The sequence below is a fragment of the Cebus imitator genome, unplaced genomic scaffold (assembly GCF_001604975.1).
Source record: "Cebus imitator isolate Cc_AM_T3 unplaced genomic scaffold, Cebus_imitator-1.0 Scaffold348, whole genome shotgun sequence".
NCBI lineage: Eukaryota > Metazoa > Chordata > Mammalia > Primates > Cebidae > Cebus > Cebus imitator.
In genome coordinates, this window is record NW_016107663.1 from 255,030 (window position 1) to 275,987 (window position 20,958).

General features: G+C 59.7%; 2 protein-coding genes across 8 annotated transcripts in view; both read right to left on the bottom strand.

Moving 5' to 3' along the window:
- FES (FES proto-oncogene, tyrosine kinase) overlaps nucleotides 1-4,522 on the bottom strand; it is a 12,494-nt gene extending 7,972 nt beyond the window's left edge. The window contains exons 1-5 of one of the 3 annotated variants that reach the window (XM_017506099.2): nucleotides 4,371-4,520; nucleotides 3,663-3,974; nucleotides 3,337-3,510; nucleotides 1,536-1,632; nucleotides 1,216-1,399 (exon numbers count right to left, since the gene is read on the bottom strand). In XM_017506099.2, coding sequence (XP_017361588.1) covers nucleotides 1,216-1,399; nucleotides 1,536-1,632; nucleotides 3,337-3,510; nucleotides 3,663-3,872 — 665 coding nt within the window. In that variant the 5' untranslated portion in view covers nucleotides 3,873-3,974; nucleotides 4,371-4,520. Of the gene's footprint in view, nucleotides 1-1,215; nucleotides 1,400-1,535; nucleotides 1,633-3,336; nucleotides 3,511-3,662; nucleotides 3,975-4,370 lie in introns of all 3 variants that reach the window. The other 2 variants (XM_017506098.2, XM_017506100.2) reach the window with 2 other exon arrangements.
- Nucleotides 4,523-5,369: 847 nt separating this feature from the next.
- FURIN (furin, paired basic amino acid cleaving enzyme) lies at nucleotides 5,370-20,400 on the bottom strand. Of its 5 annotated transcripts, none has more exons than XM_037730511.1 (16): nucleotides 20,287-20,400; nucleotides 12,817-13,152; nucleotides 12,353-12,451; nucleotides 12,149-12,244; nucleotides 11,693-11,821; nucleotides 11,506-11,582; nucleotides 11,108-11,196; nucleotides 10,440-10,612; nucleotides 9,773-9,985; nucleotides 9,207-9,307; nucleotides 9,007-9,110; nucleotides 8,795-8,912; nucleotides 8,506-8,685; nucleotides 7,986-8,110; nucleotides 7,762-7,872; nucleotides 5,370-7,535 (listed from the first exon to the last, which is right to left on the bottom strand). In XM_037730511.1, exons 2-16 carry the CDS (start codon nucleotides 12,991-12,993, stop codon nucleotides 6,943-6,945), a joined length of 2,385 nt encoding a protein of 794 aa, XP_037586439.1. In that variant the 5' UTR covers nucleotides 12,994-13,152; nucleotides 20,287-20,400; the 3' UTR covers nucleotides 5,370-6,942. The 5 variants fall into 5 exon arrangements, with proteins under 5 accessions (XP_037586439.1, XP_017361590.1, XP_037586440.1 ...); XM_017506101.2 differs by lacking the exon at nucleotides 20,287-20,400 and adding an exon at nucleotides 17,052-17,224; XM_037730512.1 differs by lacking the exon at nucleotides 20,287-20,400 and adding an exon at nucleotides 16,462-16,515.
- Nucleotides 20,401-20,958: the final 558 nt, after the last annotated feature.

A 20,958-nucleotide genomic window follows, 5' to 3' on the forward strand; every position in this document is an offset into this window, starting at 1 on the left:
AACCCCTCTAGCTGAAAAATCAGGCTGGGCGCGGTGGCTCACGCCTGTAATCCCAACACTTTGGGAGGCCGAGGTGGGCGGATCACAGGGTCAAGAGATCAAGACCATCCTTGCCAACCCAGTGAAACCCCATGCTACTAAAAACACAAAAATGAGCTGGGCGTAATGGCACGAGCCTGTAGTATAGTCCCAGTTACTCAGGAGGCTGAGGCAGGAGAATCGCTTGAAAACGATTGTGTGGAAGTTGCAGTGCGCCGAGACTGCGCCACTGCACTCCAGCCTGGTGACAGAGCGAGACTCTGTCTCAAAAAAAAGAAAAAAGAAAAGAAAAGAAAAGAGAAATGAACTCCTACCCTCATCTCCTAAACCTCTTCCTCCCACAGCCTTCTCCACATAAGTTAATAGCCACTCCATCTTCCGGCTGCTCCAGGCCAAAGCCCCAGAGTCACCCCGGCTCCTCTATTTCAGGCTCCACTTCCAATCCACAGGGAAATTTCACTGGCACCACCTTCAAAACAGCCCCAGAACCTGACTGCTTCTCAACTCCATTGCTACCTCCCTGTCCTTTTTGTGGCCAAAAGCTTAGGTCTGGGTTACTGCAAGAGCCTGCTTTCTGGCCTCCCAGCTTCTGTCCTTGCCCCCTCCAGTCTATTCTCAGCACAGCAGCCAGAGTGGCCTTATTAAAACAGAGGTCAGAGCCAGGCGTGGCTCACACCTGTAATCCCAGCACTTTGGGAGGCAGAGGCGGGCGGATCACTTTGCACCCAGGAGTTAGAGACCAGCCTGGGCAACACAGTGAAACCCCATCTCTATTAAAAACACAAAAATTAGCTGGGTGTGGTGGCACAAGCCCGTAGTTCCAGCTACTCCAGAGGCTGAGGCAGGGGAACTGCTTGACCCTGGGAAGTGGAGGTTGCAGTGAGCCAGGATCACGCCACTGCATTCCAGCCTGGGTGACCGAGCAAGACTCCAACTCAAAAAAAATTAAAACAAAACCAAAAAACAGAGGTCAGATCATGCCATCCGTGCTCACCCAGAGCCAAAGGCCTCGATGGCCCTGCTGGACCCTCTGTCACCCAGGAGCCCTCGATGCCTGACTCCTCCATCCTTGCGTCTGACTCTGGGCCTGATGGCTGGGCTTAGGGCTGCATGAGGGTAGGGGCTGGGGGCTGGGGGCTGGGGGCCGGGGGCCGGGGCCCGGGGCTACGGGCTTACAGGATCCGAGCCATCTCCTCGTGCAGGTCCTGCAGTGAGCGCAGCAGGCTGGGCAACAGGCGCTGGTGGTGGTGCTGGTGATGTAGCTGGGCGGCCCGCACACCCAGCACGTAGCGGTTGTGGTGGGCAAAGAGCTTCCACAGGCTGCGTACATACTTGTCCTTGGCCTTGTCGCGGTCCTTGTCTGCCAGATGGGGGTCAAGGGGTATAGATGACAGCATGGAGGCCCCGGCAGCCCCCACTATCTGTTGACCTGACACCTAAAGACAGGTCAGCACTGGCTTCGGATTCCCTCACTGCCAGCAAGGGAAGCCACAAACCTTTGCTGGCCTCCTGGTACTTGCGCTTGGCATTAGCACTGTCCCGTGCCAGGGCTCGGTACTGGCTCTTCAGCTTCTCGATGTCCTGGCTGTGGGTCTAGGGAGAGAGAAGACGCCAGTGTGGGACAGCAGGTCCCCAAATGAGGAAGGTTCTTGCCTGGGATGAAGCCCTGGAAAGGTCCTGTCACCGGCAAGGAGCGCCTGGAGACTTCTGGGAAAGCTGGCTGCTGAGCTGAGGGTCAAAGGTCAGAGGGCCTGTTAAAGACAAGCCCCTTAGGGAGGCAACGAGGTGGACTACAGGCAACAGCCGTCCCTCCTTGGTCTGGGAGAAGTAGCCTGGTGGTAGGCAGGGCCAGCTGCAGGTGTGTGTGGCCTGTGCTGTCACACACCTGCAGGACATCCACATGTAGACAGGCCCTGTGCTGGGTCTCATGCCCCGGCACTGCCACCTTGAAATTCTTAACAATCTTTTAACAAAGTGCCCCACAATCTCATTTTGTGCTGGGTCCTGCAAATTATATTCTTGACAGTAGGAACAGATGAGAGCTGAGACCAGAGTTCTCGCCACAGTTCTCCTGTTTATGTGCTGGGATACATTGGGCAAGTCCCCAACCTCAGTTTCCCCATCTGTAACTGAGCTAAAGACCTCGACTAAATTAGTCTTTTTCTTTTTTCTTTTTTTGAGACAGAGTCTTGCTCTGTCCCCCAGGCTGGAGTACAGTGGCACAATCTTGGCTCACTGCAACCTCCGCCTCCCAGGTTCAAGTGATTCTCCTGCCTCAGCCTCCCCAGAATAGATGAGATTACAGGCGCACACTACCACACCTGGCTAATTTTTATATTTTTAGTAGAGATAGGGTTTCACTATACTGGCCAGGCTTGTCTCAAATTCCTGACTTCATGATCCGCCTGCTTGGGCATCCCAAAGTGTTGGGATTACAGATGTGAGCCACCACCCCGAGCGGATCATTCTTTTTCCTAAATGGCCAGATAGTAAATAAATATTCTAGGCTTGTAGGCCATACAGTCTCTATCCTAATTACTCAACGCCATTGTAGCCACTGACAGTATGAAAACAAAGAGGCACAGCTGTGTTCCAGCAAAATTTGATACAAATAGGCCAGCCCTCAAATTCGAGATATCTCTTGGGGAGAGGAGTAGGGCCAGGGCTGCCACCAGGGGCCGCTGTAGGTCCATGGCAAGGCTGGGCTCTGCACTTGAGGAAGGGGTGTGGTGCAGGGAGGCTGACCCGCACACTGAATGGGGGTAACTCGGCTCCCAGATAAAGAGCCAGCTCCAAATCACAGCCTCTAGACCAAGGAGCTGGTGGGAGTCAAACCTGACACCACAGCCCGAGTCCTTGGTCTTCAGGGAGCCATGCTGCTGCCCAGTCTCTGGGGCCACGTGAGGAGCCTGCCTAGGTCGAAGGCAAAGAGACTGACCCTCTCATTCCTCTCCATGACTCTCAGAACCCAGGGCCAGGTGGCGCAGTGCGGAGGCAAGCACCGATTCTCAGCTTCTCATAGGCAAATGACTAGCCACTCATCCTTCCATTCCCAGCACTTTGACCAGGCACAGAAAGAGCACAGAGACCTTGCTGCAAGCAAGCCCAATGGGGGGGTGGGGGGAGTGGATGGGGTGGTAGGGTGGGGAGAGGAAGCTGCATCAAGGTTGGAGCAGGCCAGGCCTGTGGTCAGGGACTTCCACTTCCCCAGTGAGTTCACTGCCTCTTGTGCAAAACCACCCCTTGGAGGCTCAAAATTTAGACAGAAGTGACCGAAGCCCGGTGCTGCCCACCTACCTTGGTGAGCTCCTGCTGCAGCTGCTGCCACTGCTCGCTGTAGGTCTTGCGAAGCTGCTGCCGCTCCCGGATGAGCAGGCTCAGCTTGCTCAGGGGCCCTGAGTTCAGGTCCTCTGCGTGCTGCCGCAGCAATCGGCTCAGGCCCTCTGTCTGGCTGGTGATCTCCGCCCAGGACTAAAGCACAGGAAAGGGGAGGCAGGGAGGAGGGGACTATGGCTCCCAAGCCTGGGCCTGCTAAATCTCCAACCGCTCCTCCAGAGGGCCCCCAGGAGAGGAAGGGGAAGGCAGAGCCAGCCAGCACCCACAAGAGTCCCACAGAGGCCCACCTGGCTGATGGGACTGTCCGGGATACCCCGGCCCTGGCCCCCGCTGTCCTGCAGGGACATGTGGTGGAGCAGCCCCGCATATTCCCTGTCACTCTTGACCCGCTGGGCCATCCACTTCCTCATGCCCTCCAGGAGCCGGAGCTCAGCCTCCTGCATCTGCTGCAGGACCCCATGGCCCTGGGGGCTGCACAGCTCCGAAGAAAAGCCCATAGTGCCGGCCTTGGGACAGAAAAGGGGCCAGCCCGGGGGCGAGGCAGCAGCAGGAGACACAGGCGTGGGACGAGGAGGCTGGGACTGGAGGGTTGGGATGGACTGCGGATGGGGGAAGGTGGGGTCCTGCTTCGTTCACACGCAGCCGGGGGTACACAGCAGCAGCCTGGCCTGGGCACTGGCCCTCATTGCTTCCCGAGCGCCAGAGGTCCCCTCCCCGTCCGGGAACAGAAGCCAACCTGGATCCTCCCTCCCCAGGCCCTTCCACCCAGCGCCTCTTACAGGGACACCCTCACCCAGGTCCTCGACAGGCCAAGCCTGCGCCAGCTGAAGCCTCAGGCGGCTGTGAGCCCTGCCCCTGCGGCCATCCCGGCCTTGCGCGGCCCCTACCCGCCCCCGGTGGGTCTCCGGCCCTCGAAGGCCTGCCCGCCTCCTTCCCGCCGCGCCCCCCGCTCCCCGCGCTCCCCCAGCTCTTCCAGGCCCCGGGGCTGGCGTTACCCGCGCGGGCAGCTGCTCCTGGGACGGCCTCGGACAGACTCAGGCCCGGTGCCGACCCCGGCCAGTTCCTGATTCCGCGCTTCCTCCTCCGCGGTTTCAGTTGGCCCCGGCCCCGGGGCGGGCCTGGAGGGGAAGGGGCGGGCGGGAGCGGCTCGACGGCCTCAACGCCTGCCAGCCCCCCTGCTCCGCGCTGGGCCGTAGCCTCAGCCGGCCGCGCGGCCACGGAAACGGAAGGGAGGAGGGGGCCGGGAAAGAATGGCCCAGCTGAGCGCCGCCTGCACCCTGCAGCCCCCGGGCCCCGCAGCGCCCCGGGAACACCGCGTCGCAGGGCAAGGCCCCAGGCAGATGCTGGACCTAGGGAAGCCCGGGGTGTCGGGGGCTGAGGGGAGGGGCGCAGTCCTAGCACCAGGCCGGGGCCACCGCAGGGGAGGACGAGGGCACCCTGGGCCAGCCCTCCCCACTTCACGGTATTCCCTGAGGAGAGGCTCAGGCGCCAGCTTCCATTTGAATAAAATCTCCAAGTAAATATCCCGAACAGAGGCTGCTTGTCAGGGACAGGTCCTGGTGGCCCTGTCCCCATCCTCCTATCCCCAGGCAGGGGCTTCCTGTCCTAAGGGAGGCCTGAGGCAGTCAGAGGGCAGGGGCTCTGGCTCCCCCCAACAGGCCGTCTTGGTTCAGCCAGGCCCCCACGTCAGGCCTCAGCCCCACAGCCCTGGCGGCCAGGCCACTTCAGTCCAGTTGTTCTCACACTGCTGGAAACAAGCACTTTGGAAGTGCTCTGCTGAGCTCCTGAGGTTCAGGGGTCAGCAGCCCCACCCCGGGGGGCTGGCCTCCAGCCACCGCCTCCTTCCACGAAGGCTGGTGCAACCTCCCACCCCTTGGAGGACTTTGGCCTTCTGACTCAGGCCCACATCCAGGCAGGCAGGCCACTGCGAGGGCCTAACTGGCCCCCATCCCCAGCTGCCATGCAGGGGCAATGGTACCACACTGGAGACTGGGCCTGGTTTGCATAGTCTGCACGTTTAATCACTTTAAAATCTCTAACATTATCTCGTGTCCATTAAATAGAACCAACAATGCTGGGCCTGTTTAAATTACAAGAAAAAAATCACTGTGCACCAACCCAGTATCTTACAAAACCAGCCGGGCTGGCCACGAGGCTGGGGTGATGGGAGGAGGGGGCACCCCTGGGCAGGTGGCTGGGTACCAGGAATGGCTAGGGGAGAGAAAGAAAAGGGGACTCCCAGGTGGGAGGGGACTGATTGTCCTAATGGGAGGGGTGCAAAAGGCACGTCAGAAGAGGGATTTTGGGGGGCTTGACAGGTCAGTGCTTTCTCCACCAGGGCACAGTGTTGAGGGGGCTGAGTGCCACCACCTGCCCACCCCTGGCACTTGGAGAGCCAGTGACCTGTGGGCCCTTGGCATGGCGAGCCCCACTTGAAACAGATGTCAGCCTGCCCTCCCACCAGGAGACCCCCTTTCCTCCAGCCCACCTGGCTGGCCTGCTTCTTCAGGACTTGGGGCTCAACTTTTCCTCACTCCTCAGCAACATGCTGCAGCCCCCACAGCTCAGGGCCAGGGCAGCCAGGGGGGAGCAGGGCGGACGGTGGGTGTGAGAAGGTGGGTAGTCCAGCTGCTACCCCCATTAAAAATACAAAACAAATCATCAGCATCTAAAGTGAAATCATCACAAAGTGAAAATATATCCTCAAACAGCCCCTGAGATCCCCACAGGGGAAAGCAGCATCGGGTAGGAGGCCAGAGAGGCTGGCTGGGCCACCGCCCCTCCCCACCACCCACCCAGGGGCTCCAGGTCTGTGAGTGCCAACAGCCCAGGCAGCCCGGGCTCAGAAAACAGGGATTTGGGCCCCGACGGGAGAGGCAGGTGCAAGAGAGAGGAGGGTGGTGAGGACACCAGCACAGGGTTCTGACAGCTTCCGCCTTAGCTGTGCCAACCTGGCAGCCAGTGGTGGTGGAGGCATGGAGCACAAGGCGCGCCAGGGACACTGGCCTCGGGACACTGGCCATGTGCACACCTGGAGGCACCTGCCTTGCCTTGGTCCCTTCCTATGATGGCTGCTGCTGCCAAGACTCACCAGAGCTAGGGGACAGGGCGGAAGGTGCGAAAGCCCTTGGAGAGGTGGCCTCCTCCCACAAATGCCTCCCAGGCCAGCCTCCCAACTGCCTGGATGGGGACCATTATTGCTTTAGAGGGACAGGGAAGGGCAAGAGCGGCGGCCTGGGTCAGGAATCCCAACAAGCAAGGGCTGCCCGTCTTCACTCCGCAGGAACTCTGGCTGTGGCTGTGGCCGAGGCCAGCTGCCCTGAAGGTTTCACTCCTTTCTCCACATGGAGGGGGCGCTGAGGGTGGGGTGCGGCCCTCCCCGCACCCCAGCTGGTCCTGGGCCCACCTCAGGTGGCCAGGTGGGCCTGAGGGTAGGATGGGAAGCAGTCTCCACCCCTTTTGCCTCCCAGCTGGGGTCCAAACCCAGTCCCAAGATAAAAAAATACTTTGGTGAATTAAAAAGTGCCCAAGGAGGGGATTGGCTTGAGGGGATGGGCAGTGGGCTCATCAGAGGGCGCTCTGGTCTTTGATAAAGGCGGTCCTCTCGCCCCGGCCCTCATCCTCTTCTGAGTCGGACGGGCACTCCTCCTGCCAGGCTTCAGGGGGCAGCCCCTTATAGGAGATGAGGCCACGGTCCATGGTGTACACCTTCACCCCCCGGAAGCTAAAGCCAGAGCGCAGCTGTAGGACCAGGAAGACAGTGACGAAGACCAGCACGATGAAGGCGCAGCTGAGGCCAGCCACCACCTCAGGCAGGTGAGAGGGCAGCAGGCCTGCCCGCAGCCGCGGCTCCTCCTCCACCTCTGGGGGCAGCCGGGGTGGCTGCTGCTCTGGCGGGGACTCTCGGCTGCTCTGGCTTTGCCGGGAGCAAGTCTGCTCCACAGGGTCCAAAGAGGCGTGGCTGGGGCAGCTGAGGCAGTCTGTGGGGGCCGGTCCCTGGCAAGTGGCACATGAGGCATGGCAGGGGGCGCAGACGCTGGCCCGGATGGTCTCCACGTCATTCTCGGTGCTATAGTGTGTATCCAGGACTTGGGGGGCAAAACCTGGAGGGCAGTGCTGCACGCAGCTCTTCTGGTGCAGGGAGAAGCCTTCCTCACACACTGTCGGCGTGGGAGAGAGGTGAGTGTGTCAGCTACAGAGACTGCAGGGCCACCGCTGCCCAAGGCAACTCACCACACCCCCAGGCTTCCCCAGCCCCAGCACTGTGGTCATCCCAAGCACCCCAGGTCTCTTGAGACCTTCTTCCCTTAAAGCTGGGATTCAGGACAGGCACCCGTCTTCCCCCTAGACTCAGGCCCCCAAAGCCCAACAGCACCCACTACTGACCCACGCAGGCCTGGCTGGATGTGAGGGTCTTGCAGCCGCTGCTTTCGGGAGGTACGGGCAGCCCCTCAGGGGCTGTGCCATAGAGCACGAGGGTGAACTTGGTCAGCGTCCCTATGCCAGAGAGGGAAGGAGGCGAGAGTGGGATGGTGCTGGCACCATGCCCAGCGCCCCAGGTCCTGCCAGCCCTCCTCCTCGTACCCCTGCCCCTCAAGTGCCCCCAGTACCATAGTTGTTGGCTTCGCTGGTGTTTTCAATCTCTAGGATCCACTCGCCAGAGGGATCCTCATCCCAGGCATGAGTTGTCATGAAGGCCCAGTCATTAAACCCATCTGCGGAGTAGTCGTGCGGCCTGAGAAGGGGGGTGCACACAGCCGTCTGAGGCCTCTGGGGGACGCCAGGCCAGGGACAACTAACCCACAACACACAGGGCACACACCCTTCCCCCACACAGACCAACCCCACGGGGCCGGAAGCGCCTGCTGGCTTGGCTGTTTCTCAGTGAGCCAGACGTGCTCGATGGGGGATTCTAGAAAGGTACATAGGCAACGCACAAGGTGGGGCACACTACAGACGTTAAATGGGAGCAAGCCAGGGATTCCTGCGGCAAAGAACGGCCCCCCGGGACAAAGCTGTCCCTCCTGAAATGTCACGAGTGCCCCCTGGGCCGTGTGAGGGAGCGAAGGCAAGTCTGCGGGCTGTGAGGGCGGTGGCGCTGGGCAGGGCGGGCAGGAACACAGCAAGCACCTGGCTGCCAGCAGGGTGGAGCGGGTGCCCATGGGGCTGACCAGGTGGATGGCCAGGTCGCCACGGCGATTATAGGACAGTGTGAGCCGCGCCTGAGCGTGCTCCAGCCGGGTGATGTGGTTGGGCTCGCCCAGGCACGCGGTCACGGTCTTCCGCACCTCGAGCCGCTTCCCAATGTCTCTGTGCAGGAGAGCACCATGAGGGTCAGCCAGGCCTGGAGGGACCAGCGGGCATCCCCTGCGACTTTCAGGTCCCACTGGCCCCCTCCCAGCCAGGGGCCAGCCCTCACTTGGGCTCGGTGAGGATGTCAATGATGCACTTCCGCTGGGGGGCCACTGTGGTCCAATTCTGGGCCAGGGCGACCATGGCGCCTGCATCCAAAAGCCCGTAGCCATATGAGTGGCTCACTGTGGGGACAGGGAAGGTGGGGTCAGCGGGGGCCACAGACGGCCTCCCACCGAACTCCACATCCCACTTCCAGGCACTGCAGCCTGCCCCCACCTTTCCGGCCCACGCCATTGGTGGCCCAGTCGTTGGCGTTGAGGTGGGCTGGCTTCGAGGTCTGGACCACCAGGTGCTGCATGTCCCGCCACGTGAGGTTCTTACTGCAAAGAAGGAAGGGAGAGGCCGGGGTCAGTCTGTCTGGGAGCGGCACAGAGTGCCAGGAGGGACAGGGTTGCCCCCAGCCCCTACCCACTTACTTGGCCTCCAGGGTGAGGGCAATGATGCCGGCTGCTAAAGGGGCAGAGGCTGAGGTGCCTGTGTGAGACTCCGTGCACTTCTGCCGCAAGTCAGTCGTCACCTGCCCAGAGGAGAATCGTACTGGGGCCTGCGATGGGTGGAGGGGGCCAGAGGAGCCACCTGCCTGCCCTCCCTCTGCCTACAGGCCCTGGGCCCCACAGATGGTATGCTGATCCAGGGCCAAGACCCCTGGGTCCCAGCTGCTGCCTTGCTAACTTGCTGTGGACAGGCTAATGCCGAGCCCCTCCTGGGCCTCAGTTTCCCAAGGAATAAGGGGGTTCAACTAGAGGCTGGGGATGAATAAGAACAATGTATGTTTTAAGGGAGAGTCTAGGCTCTCCAAAGGCTTCAGAGATGGCTCCACAGCCTCAAAGAACCTTGAGAGCCCCAGAGTTCACGTTCCATGATGCCTGAGCCACTATCACCCAGCCACATGGGAGTGCAGGCAGATGGTGTCCAAGAGGGTACTGGGCAGAGCCAGGCAGCAGCCCCATTTTCCCAGCCCCCAGCCCCAGGCAAGACTCACGATCTGCTTCTCATTCTGGTTGCCACTACTGTAGGTCGTAGCCAGTGTGGACGAGCAGGCCTCGCTGTACCAGGGCACGTTGCCAAGCTGCGTGGCGCTGCTGATGGACAGCGTGTAGATGCTGTTGGTGTAGCCGTCGCAGTTGCAGCTGTCATGTTCCCGGCCCCCGTTCCCCGAGGCCCAGACAAAGATGGAGCCCAGCCCCCCTCGGCCCTGTGGACAGAGCGGGCTGAGGTCATTCAAGATTGGGACTTGAGGAATGGCTGGCAGGAGGAAGCTGCTGGAAGACTGGGAAGGCTGGAGCCTCTTTCTCTGGGAACCTCCTGTCTCCTATGAGATCCCTGTCGGATCAAGTAGGTATGCAAATATGTCTGTCTATGCGCACAAAAAATCAGACCAGGAGGCCAAGGCAGGAGGATCACTTGAGGCCAGGAGTTCGAGACCAGCCTGGGTGACATAGCAAGACCTCATCTCTAAAAACAAATTTGTTTTTTAATTAGCCAAGTGCAAGTGGTACGGGCACTTTACTCTTGTCTCTTCATGTTTCAATAATTGTGCTTTGTGCAAAGTTAAACGCGAGAATAAACAAACCAAAAAACACAAGGAAGGCAGCTCCGGAAGACAGCACCCAGCCTGCCCCCAAGGGCCGGACAGATCCCCACCTCACCTGGCTAACCCCCCGGAAGAAGGCCTCCTCGGCGAGGCGGGCTGGCCCATCCACTGTCTTGCCGTCATCCTCGGGCCCCCAGCTGGCACTGTAGATGTGGATGTGGTTGGGGTTCAGGCCCAGCGAGCGTGCCTCCACTGCATCTGTCACCTCGCCATCCAGCATGCGCACCCCTGGCCATGAACAGGGACACGAAGGGGGATGTTGCGTGGGTCTACCTGTCGGGGCCCCCACTCCAAGGAGCACTCCCAGCCGTGCGCCCTAGTGGATAAGCAGGGGAGGGTGGAGGCTGATGCTGGGAAACCCCGAACGCCTAACTACCTGTTTGCCCCTGCCTTTCAAAGACAAGACCCAGAGAAGAGAAAAGAGAACGACTTCTGCCCCCAGCCACACATTGTGGACTAGAAAGAGTCTCTGATTCCCAAAGGAGCCTGGTGATCAAGGCCCCGCCACGTGAGGACTCGGATGGGTTGTGAGGATTTCAGGAGACTCCTGCTGGGTAGGAAACACCCACTCCACAGGAGTCCAGCTCTTTGAGTCACTGGAACAGCCACATGGTCAAAGGATCCACTTGGGAAAGTGGCAGGCATTGGCCAGATGGGAATCAGGCAGGGAAGAATCCCACTGAAGGGCCCTCCTGAAGACGGGTGGCCCAGGCCCACACTCACCTCCAATGCGGGCGTTGTAGGCCACACCTACACCACAGACACCATTATTGGCCACCGCAGCCACTTCGCCCGCACACCGTGTGCCATGCCTGCCAGGGCCAAGTGCATACCATGAGCAGGACAAATGAGATGAACAGGGCCTGGCAGTGGGGCCACAGGAGCAGGAGGGATCCGCACCTCCAACACCCATCACCCTCAGTGAACAGCCCGTCTCCCACGTTCCCCTGGGCCATGGCCATCCCCACTCTGACCAAGCCCTGCCTCAGAGCCCTGGGTTGGCCAGGACTGTGGGGAGAGCCTCAGCCTCTTGGGCAGGGCACATGGCACTCAGGCTCAGCCCTGTTCCTTAGTGGAAGGAAGGAGAAGGGAGGCAGAGGCCAGGGGCTTGCCCCTTTTACCTGTTATCGTTCATCTGTGTGTAGCGAGGCTGGGGGTCAGGGTCCTGGTCATTGACATCAAAACTGGCCCCAGGATCCTAAGAAGGATTTGGCCACCATCAGAAGCAGGCTGACATCACTGATAGAACAGGAGAGCCCCTCGACACCCCTCACCAGAGATCACAGCCTCCCTCCCCCACCTCCTCACATAATTGCCTGCCAAGTCCGGGTGGTTCTTCTCAATGCCGTCATCCAGAATGGAGACCACAATGCCGTGCCCCGTGTAGCCCTGTGCCCAGGCCTCCTTCACATTCAGGTCTCGCTGAGTGACACCAGACTGTGGAGACACACACCCTATCACTTATGAGACAAAGTTGGTTGTGTGAGGCTCAGGGTATCATGAAAATGATACCTTGCCACTCTAAAACCTCCTCCTGTACCCATCCCTGCTCCTGAAAGGCCACCACTGCCTGTCTGGGCTCCATGGGGATGTTGAGAACTCTGGGAGGGCCACCCCCAGGCTTGCTTATTAGGATGGGCCAGGGAGAGACTGCCCAGCAGGAGGAAAGGAAAAGAATCCAAAGTCAGCCTCCTCCATCCAGGAGCTCATGGTGGGTGGATGGTGCATCTGGGAAGGGTCCCAGCAGCCAAGAAGGCCGCATACCAGGTACCACTGCTGTGGAAACTTGGGGTCCGTGGGTTCCTGGTACACGTCCCGTTTGGTCCGTCGCTTGGCCACCTGCTGCTCCAGCCACTGTACCTGCAGGGGAGTGAGGGGGAGATGCTGTGGGTGGAGGAGGTGGCAAGAGGGGCTCCTGAGAGCAGGAGGTGGAGGGTGGCAGCAGGAGGGGACTGGGGCCACACTCACTTGAGGCTCCCTCTGCAGTCGGCTGTGCCGCGGGCGGTGAGGCGACAGAGACCGCTTCGTCACTCCTCGATGCCAGAAGTGGTAATAGTCGCTGAAGATCTGCAACAGAGCAGGGAGACTGAGCTGGGCTTTCCATCTGTCAGTCCCCAGGGAGGCGGGGGACGGGGGTGGACAACGGCTGCACGGGAGGCTCACCACGGTGCGGGGTACGGGGCATCTGTTCCCGGTCCGGGACCCAGCAACATGCAGGGACCGTAAGGACTCACTCTCACTGGGATATGCTACTTGCCTGAGCCACCTGTGCTAAAAGCTCATGGCCACCCAGAACATGCCGGCTACCCAGATGCCCCGAGCAAACAAGGCCAACAGCTCCTGCTCCCCGGTGCTAGAGTCCCTGTCTTCCCTGGCCCTATCCCCTGGCAGTGTCCTGTGCCTAGGCCAGCGGCCCAGGTAAGAATACCTACCTGGCCCAGGTTGAGAAACCCATGCTTTCGTGCCACGCTGTTGGCCACCGCGGGGCCTCCAGGGATGCGCACAGCCCACGTGTTGGTGAAGACCTTCTGGCCCTGAGCATCAGCTGCCAGCAGGACCAAGGTTCCTGCTGCTGCTACCACCCATAGCAACCAGGGCCTCAGCTCCATGGGGGGGACAGGTGGCTGGGACCCTGGAGCGCCCGTCTCCTTGGCCTGGTCACAGGGCCTCTGCTCTCACGTGCCTGCTCACTGCCTGCGGCCCGGGGCTAACTGGTGGGGGCATGGGGCCGAGACGGGCAGGGCTGCAGAGGGTGAGGAGTGCCAACTCTGTGGGGAACAAGAGGGGAAAAGGGGGAGAGGGTCAGTCCCTCCTCTGCCATGCACTATAGCTGCCCTGCCCACCCCAAGTTTCCATTATCAAGGCCTGAAATGAGATCTGGGGGAGAAGGGCAAAAAAATTAGTCCTCCCCAGAAGAAATCTAGCCCCTGAGGCCAGCCAGATGGACACAAGGACACCCTCACAACCCCACCTAATCCTTTCTCCACGCAAGAATATAAGTGTAACTGAAGGGCCAGGCGCCGTGGCTCACGCCTGTCATCCAGCACTTGGGGAGGCTGAGGCGGGTGGATCACCTGAGGTCATGAGTCCGAGACCAGCCCGGCCAACGTGGCACAACCCCGGCTCTACTAAAAATACAAACATTAGCCGGGTGTGGTAGCAGGTGCTGGTAGTCCCAGCTACCAGGGAGGCTGAGGCACGAGAATCGCTTGAGCCCAGGAGGTGGAGGTTGCAGTAAGCTGAGATCGTGCCACTGCACTCCAGTCTGGGCGACAGAACAAGACTCCCTCTCAAAACAAACAAACAAAAGTATAAGAAAGGAAGCAGGATGAAGACTATGAAGGCCTGAGTCAGTCAAAATCAGAAATAACAAATGAATAAATATTCCCCATGATTAAGGTAGAAAAGATGCATTATAAAGCAGCAGGTACACATAATCCCATTTTGTTATTTAACATGTATATTTATACAAACTCAAAATCTGGAAAGACACACGCTAAAAAATGTTAACAGTGGTTCTTTGAGGATGGTGAGAGTTACGAGTAATTGTTATTTTCTTCTTTGTGTCACTGTATTCTGCAAATGGCCTAGGTGCATTTTACATAGGAATAAGATGTTGGCTTTTAAAGTTTTTTAAATGAATGCCATCTATACAACTCACTAGGGTTTCCTAGTTCAGCAAAGCAGATTCGGCCACAGGGAGTTATTTGAAAGCCCCAGAGCTCTTGGGAAGAAAGAATGGGTGCCCCTAGGTGGGATGATGCTTTTAGGGGCCATGTTCTGAGGGGGTGCGGGGGTGGAGAGGCTTCACCTCCCTCTATGGCTGAGATGGCCGCTATCAGCAAGTCAGGGGCCCAGGCTCCTTTCTACCGTTTCCTGGGGAATGTTGGAGCCGCCAAACCCTGCGCTGCCAGGGCCTGGAGGCCCCCAGCTGCCCCCTTGCTCGCTCCACGCCCACCAGTCTTGCGTAATCCGAGCCCAGGCAGCCAGGGCAAACACTGGCTGCTGAGCCAGGAGCGCCGAGGTGAGGCTGAATCAATAGTCCGAGTGTTGTTTTTCCTCCTTCGGCAAACAGACAGTGGGACCTCTCTGCCCGGGGCCACATAACTGTCCCCACATAGGGCTCCTAACTAGCCAGAAGCCAAGCCCCTGAAGGAAGGGGGGAAGCTGGGAAAGGTCCCAGCGGTGCCAATTGGTGGTATCCCGTCTCAGTACCAAGCTCCCTGAGCGGCGGCAGGACCCTGGATGCCCCTACCACTTCCATGGCCAAGGCCACTCTTTTCCAGATAGCAAGAAGAAGGCACCCCAGCTCATGCAGGCCCCGGGGAGCTAGAGAGGCAGGCTCACCATGGAGAACTCCTTGCTTCTCCAGAGGCTGGCCTTAGACACAACCGGCCTCCCTGACTGCTGCAGTCCCACCCTGCAGGCTGGGGGGACTCCACACACAATTCCTGGAGTATTTTCAGTTTGGACCAAAATAACCTGACAGCTGATGGCAGGAGACATCTACAATACAGCTCCTGCACATCCCTGTGGGCAGAGTCCACAGGGCTCCAGGCAGGGTAGGCCTGGGAACCACGGCCCTATAGCGCCTTGGGTGGCTGGTTCCAGAAAGCAGGCCTGGGCAATGGCTGGGCAGCTAGGTGCGCCAGCCCTAGGGGACGGAGAAACCCCCCAAGTCCCTCATCTACAGAGGATGTGGGACCCTGGGGACAGAGTCATATAGGAACAGGCTTCATCTGTCTTGCCACCACAACAGCTGCCCCTTGGGTCCAGATGTCATGCAACCACCCCCCTGTCCCTCTGTCACCGACCACAGTGCTGTGGGTCCTGCTGGAGCCCCCCCAAATCGAGGCTGGCTTCATCTGGGTCTAGCCCAGATTCCATCACACTCTAGATGAAGCCGCAGCTGCTTGGCGTTAAAAGTGATTAACCAACTACTTAATTACCTTGCAGCACCCGGAAAGAAAGCAGGCTTCAGGCGCAACTGAACAGTCCCCCCAAAGAAAGAGGGCCAGCCTCCCTCTATCCAACATCCCGAGCCATGGTGAGGGGTGGGGATGACTCCCAGAAACTGGGGACCCCCCCCAGAGGGCTCTGCCACAACATCTGGGACAAGGGAGGATCCCCGAAAAGAGTAAGAACTGAAAACAGTGAATGAATGGGTTTCTCCCCACCCCCATCCCAGACTCTGACTCACCCTCTTGAGTCCTAGTTTCTCTCAAACCTGGAAGCTTGCTGGATTTCTCATGATCCTGTCTCACATGGGACTCAGCTCCAGGCTGTGGCTAGAGAACGCTGTGGGTGCTCTTCCTGGGTGTGTTCTTGGCAAAGCCCTTTTCTCCAGCTCCAGAACCTCCCGACACAGAGAGTCACTCTGGGCCACTCAAACTGCGCCCACCCCCAGGACCAACTGCTGTTTTGCAGACAGGGGTCTGGGGGTCTGGCTCTGACAGAGCCACAGAGCAGGCCACGGGCGGGCCACTCAACACCCAACCAGTCTCTCCCTCCAGCAGAGACACCACGCGGGGTCCTGTTACCAGCACTGAGAGGCTCGCGGGAAAGTATCGCTCCCAGTCCCTGCCCAATTATTTGCTGTGTGATCTTAAGTCATTTCCTCTCCATGGGCCTCAGTTTCCTTGGTGGTAAAAACTGCTAGACCAGCGGTTTTCAAACTTTTTTTTTAGAAGCCACAGAATCCCTTTTTAAAAATCAAATGCCCAATATAGGAAATAGTAAAACGAGGGCTGCTCTGCTGGAGAAGGGGCCAGGCTTGGCCGCTGTCCTGTGCCGCGTCCACACCTGCTCGGCAGCCGCCCTCACCAGGCCACATCACCTGGGTTCCCCTCGCACTTCCCAGGTCAGAAAGGGAATCCCAACACTCCCCAGTAGAAGAGGGCCTGCGCCCCAGGGGCCTGGCGGGGGGCGGGGGGAGAGGATGACGGGAAAGCGGGTTTTGACCAGCCAAGTGACCGCCGTCAGACCTGTCTGGCAAGCAGGCCGCCCCTCGGTGCAGCCTCCCCGCGGGGCACAGGGGCCTCGGCCAGGCCGCGGCAGAAGGCAGCCCCGGGACCTACCTGCGCCGGCCGCCGGCGCCCACGGATCCCCGACAGGAGTCCTCGCCGCACAGGTGTGCGGGCGGGGGCGAGGCCCGGGCGAAGGATCCCCCGCCTCGCCCCCGGCCGTGGCCGTTCCTTCCCTCCCGGGCCGAACGCAGACCCTCCCCGGCCGCGGAGTGGGCGAGCCGGTGGCGGCCCCGGAGGCGGCGGGGAGGCGGGAGCAGCCGGCGCCTCCGGAATTTTCTCCCCATCCCGCCCACAGTAGGAGCCCCCAGGCGCTTCCTGAGGTCAGAGGGATCGCCCGGGCCCCACGCGGAAAAGTACCGGCCAGGCCCGGCGCGCTCAGGTGGGCTGCGGGGCGCCCTCCCCGCTCCGGGCGGCTCCACCTTCGGGCCCGGCCCTGGAGCCAGTTCCCGAAAGCAGGCGGGCGGCCGGGCCCCGGGGGACGCGGGTCGGGCTGCCCCGGCGCCAGTGCCTCGACCCTCCCGGGCCACGGAGCCCGCTCCCGGGACAGAGCGGCCCGGCCCGGCCCGGCCGGCTCCCCTCGGGCCCGGCTCCCAGGCGCGCTGCCTCCCCCGGGCCCCGGGCCCCGCGCCCTCGCCGCTTACCCTGGGGAGCCCGGGCGGGGAAACTTTTTCCAGGCGAGCGCCGCGGCGGCTCCGGCGCCCCTCGGCCGAGCCGAGAGCCCGGCGAAGGGGGCCTGGGCTCGGCGGGGTCCCCGCGCCCGGCGGCAGCGTCACGGCGCGGAGGCGGGGGAGGCGCTGCAGCGCGGCCTCCGCCGGGCCGGCGACCAGGGCAGGGCTCGGCCTGGGCTCCGGCTCCGGCTCCGGCGCGGGCTGGGGGCAGCGGCCGGGCCGCGGCGGCGCGGCTTGTTTACTAGGGCCGCTGTCAGCGGCGGCGGCGGCGGCGGCGGCGGCCCGGGCTCCTCCTCCTCCGCCGCCGCGCCCCTCCCCCTCGCGGCGCCACCTCCGCGCTTCCCCGGCCGCCGCCACCACCGGCCCCGGCGCGCCCGGCGCCCATGCCGCCCGGCCCGGGGCCCGCGTTCTCGGCACCAGCGCCGCGCGCTCGCCGCGCATCCGGCCCCTGCGGCCTCTGGGGCGCCGCTGCCTCCGGCTCTCGGTAGGGGCAGGTAGGAAGTGGGGCCGGCGATCCCAGAGCCCTGGCGACCGCCCGGCGCGTCCCCCAGGCCCCGCTGCCGCGCCCCAACCCCGGGCTCTGCTCTTCGCGCCGCGGAGACCTGAACTCGGAACCGAGGGGAAGGGCTTGGGGGAGGCACGCCGAGCCCAGCCTCGGCTGCCCTCGTGGGGGACTGGCCCTCTCCGCCCCCCCCCGCCCCGCTTCCCCACGCCCGGGCCGCGAGTTTGAACCTGACCGGGTTCAGAGCCCAGGGCCAGCGGACCTCGGGTCTTGCACTCCAAGGTCGAGGGAGGACCGCGCGGCGGCAGGGCCAGCCTCCTCCTGGCCTGCTGGTGGAGGAGTCACGACTCCGTCTGCATTTGTATAGACAGGTGGATATATGAGCAGAAGTAGCCCACCTCCTTTTAATATTTTTAGCTTTTTTTTTTTTTTAACATCAACCGCTTGCCAGGCACCAGGCCAGTCACTTCACATTATCTCCTCCTTATGTACATTATTTAATCCACATAATCCTTTCAGGCTGACATTATTAATCCCATTTTACAGATAAGGAAACTGAGGCACACAACGATTAAATAATTTGCCCAAAGTCCCACAACCAGCAGGCTTCAGATCCTGCAAGAGACTGGGTGTTTGGCAGAGCCGGAATCCAAGCTACTTGTAATATACCAGCCGGAGCCTCTCTCTCCTTGGGCCCTAGAAAACGTTTGTGCTACTTGGCCGAGGGTGACGCTGCTTGAGCTGAGAAAGAAAAGAAGGAAAATGTGGCCAAGGGCTTCCCAGGCTGGGTTATTCCAAGATCGCATAGCAGCCTGTGCCCATCCCTTCTCACTCCCTGTGAGACCACCTGGCCGCACAGGATCTGCCTGTGGCCTCCTTAACAAAGGTTCCCAAGAAATGAAAAAAACAAAAATCCGCTGAGTATTTCCTATGAGCCAGGCACCACTGAGAGCTGTTCTCCTGTGTCAGCCCATTGTATACTCGCCACAAGCCCCATGAGGTGGGTACAGTACATTTTCCTTTAAGAACCTTTGATGTATCACTGTCTACGTTTTATAGAGCAGGAAACTGAGGCCCAGAGAGGTTCAATCGTGATAATTCCTAAGGCAACTGGTGAAAATCAATCAGCAAACGGGTTCACATCCCTGGGGCAGTATTTTGTACTGTGACACCTTAGACAAGTTAATTTCTCAGAGACTTCCTCAGTTTACCCCCTATAAAATGGAGATAATATTTAATGAGTGGGTTCAGGTATTTGGGGCACCTTTACAAACTCTGAAAAAGGAAACACGAGGAACAATGCCAGGTCCTCTATGTTGAGCTGGAAGATAAGTCCAGTTGGCTTTGTCCCAAAGTGGGGACTTCCCCTCTGCCAAGGAACTAAGACTTGTAGGGGCCACAATGGGTAGTGCCAGCCACAGTTTGGAGAACAATAATACTCCAGCAGTCAGACTGGGGCAGGAAGTGAGTCAGGCTTCTTCCTCAGGCTGAGGAAGAGAGCACCATTGAGGGGAAAGAGGGACAGGGCTGGCCCCACCTAGCCTCGGAGTCCCCCTTGCCCTTCCCACTTGTCCTCAGGCCTGGAAGAAAGGTCAGCCCAGAAAAAAAGCAATACTTTGTCTCGAGCTCTTGCCCTTAAGAAGAAAAAAGCAATACATTCAGCCCCAGGTGCCCCACCCATCCTGGAGGCTGGCCTCAGGGGAGCCTGCAGTGGGTCTTTGGAGGGGGAGGGGTAGCCTGGGCTCAGATGGCTGCCACCCAGGCAGAGGCAGTGGAAAGTGGTGCTACCAAGTCTCTCCAATCCTGCCTTTGGCACAAGGCAAAATCCCTTAAACTGTGTTCCCAGTGGTGCATCCCTAAGGAGGAATGAGGACAGAATTGGGTAGGTGAGTGCCTCTCTCTGCTTCACCCAGTGTGGCTTATAGTTTAGGGTTTCACATGAGATTGTATTTTACAACAATTCTGCTGCTAAAAAGAATTTTAATGCCACTCTCCGTGAGACCCCTCTGGAAAAAATCCCATTCGACCACAACTGGTGACTTATGCCTTCATCTCACTGTGGCAAGTCCTGTGGGCGGGGATTGTTCACTTTATTGCTCCCGACTGCCCCGGAGCCCAGGTCTCCTGACTTGGGGCCCTAGGGGACCAAGGTCCTCTGGATCCCACCTTAGCAGTTTTACACAAGAGTTAGCAGGACTTGGGCATGTGACAGAAGGCTGGAGATGAGTGGGAGGCGCAGGGCCTGAAGGGTAGGTGGGGGTGTAAAGAGGCTCCCACTTTCCCAGCAGGGCTCTGGGAGGAAGAGTCCAGCCAGGCCTCTCTTTATCCTTAGATTTGGGGCTAATCCAGGGAGGCTCCTGAGGATAACAGTCTTTAATCCACCCAGTCATTCGGACTCCCAGCCCCTCTATTGTCTCCTTGGGGCTCTCTGAGAGTCTTCTCCGAAATCTCTGGCCCACCTCAGCAAATGAAGCCTTCAGCAGCAGTACCCACACCTGGTTTTAATCAGAATGTCTACACAACATTCAGACGTTCGTAGAAGGGTGCACGACAAAATCTCACTGGTGTTATCTCCAAATGACGGTCACATTTACCACCTTTGTCTTCCTCTTTTTGCTTACCTGCATTTTTCAGGAATGCCTGCAAGAACTCCTAAAATAATTAAACCTTTAAGTCAACGCAAAGTCGAATCAAGTGTGTCCATACTTCACCATCCAGCTCCAGAACACCTGGGATCCGTCCTGGCCTCTGCTGCTCCCCGCCACGGGCTGCGGTCGGGCTCCTATCCCGTCCTAGGGCGGGGCCCTTCCAGTTCTGGCTAAACCACTTTGGGAAAGCCTTCTTTATATGATAGGCAAACAGGGTGTCTGTGGGTGGAGGGAGGAGCTAGAAGGGATGCAGTGGTGACATACCTGGTAGCGCTGGGACTGGATCCACGCATGGCCAGCCCTTCTCATTTCCCCCATTTATTGGGGTGGATCTGCACTTACCTTCTGCCTGGCTTTGCCGCATCCCAGCCACTGGCTGACTTAATAGCTTCCTTCTGCCAGCTCCAGCTCCTTGTCTTCTGCCTTGCCTTCCGTGGCCAGCCAGTGCTGCCACAATTATGTACCTAATAAATGCTTTGGGAGCAGTCTCACCTGGCCAACATTCAATGAGCAGCTGCTGAATGCTGGGCTCTGGTGCCCCAGACCTGGGTCCCTTGGAGCTTGTCCATTGGAAGCCGGAGACCACCTCTAGTAGGGTTGCATGGAGGTACCTGGGACACACCAGGATCTTGCTGAGTCTGTGCCCTCCCTGACCTTCCAGCTTCAACAAGCCCGCTGCCCTTCCTTCTCTCTTGATTCAGAAATGTGAACCACTCAATCCTCATAGCTT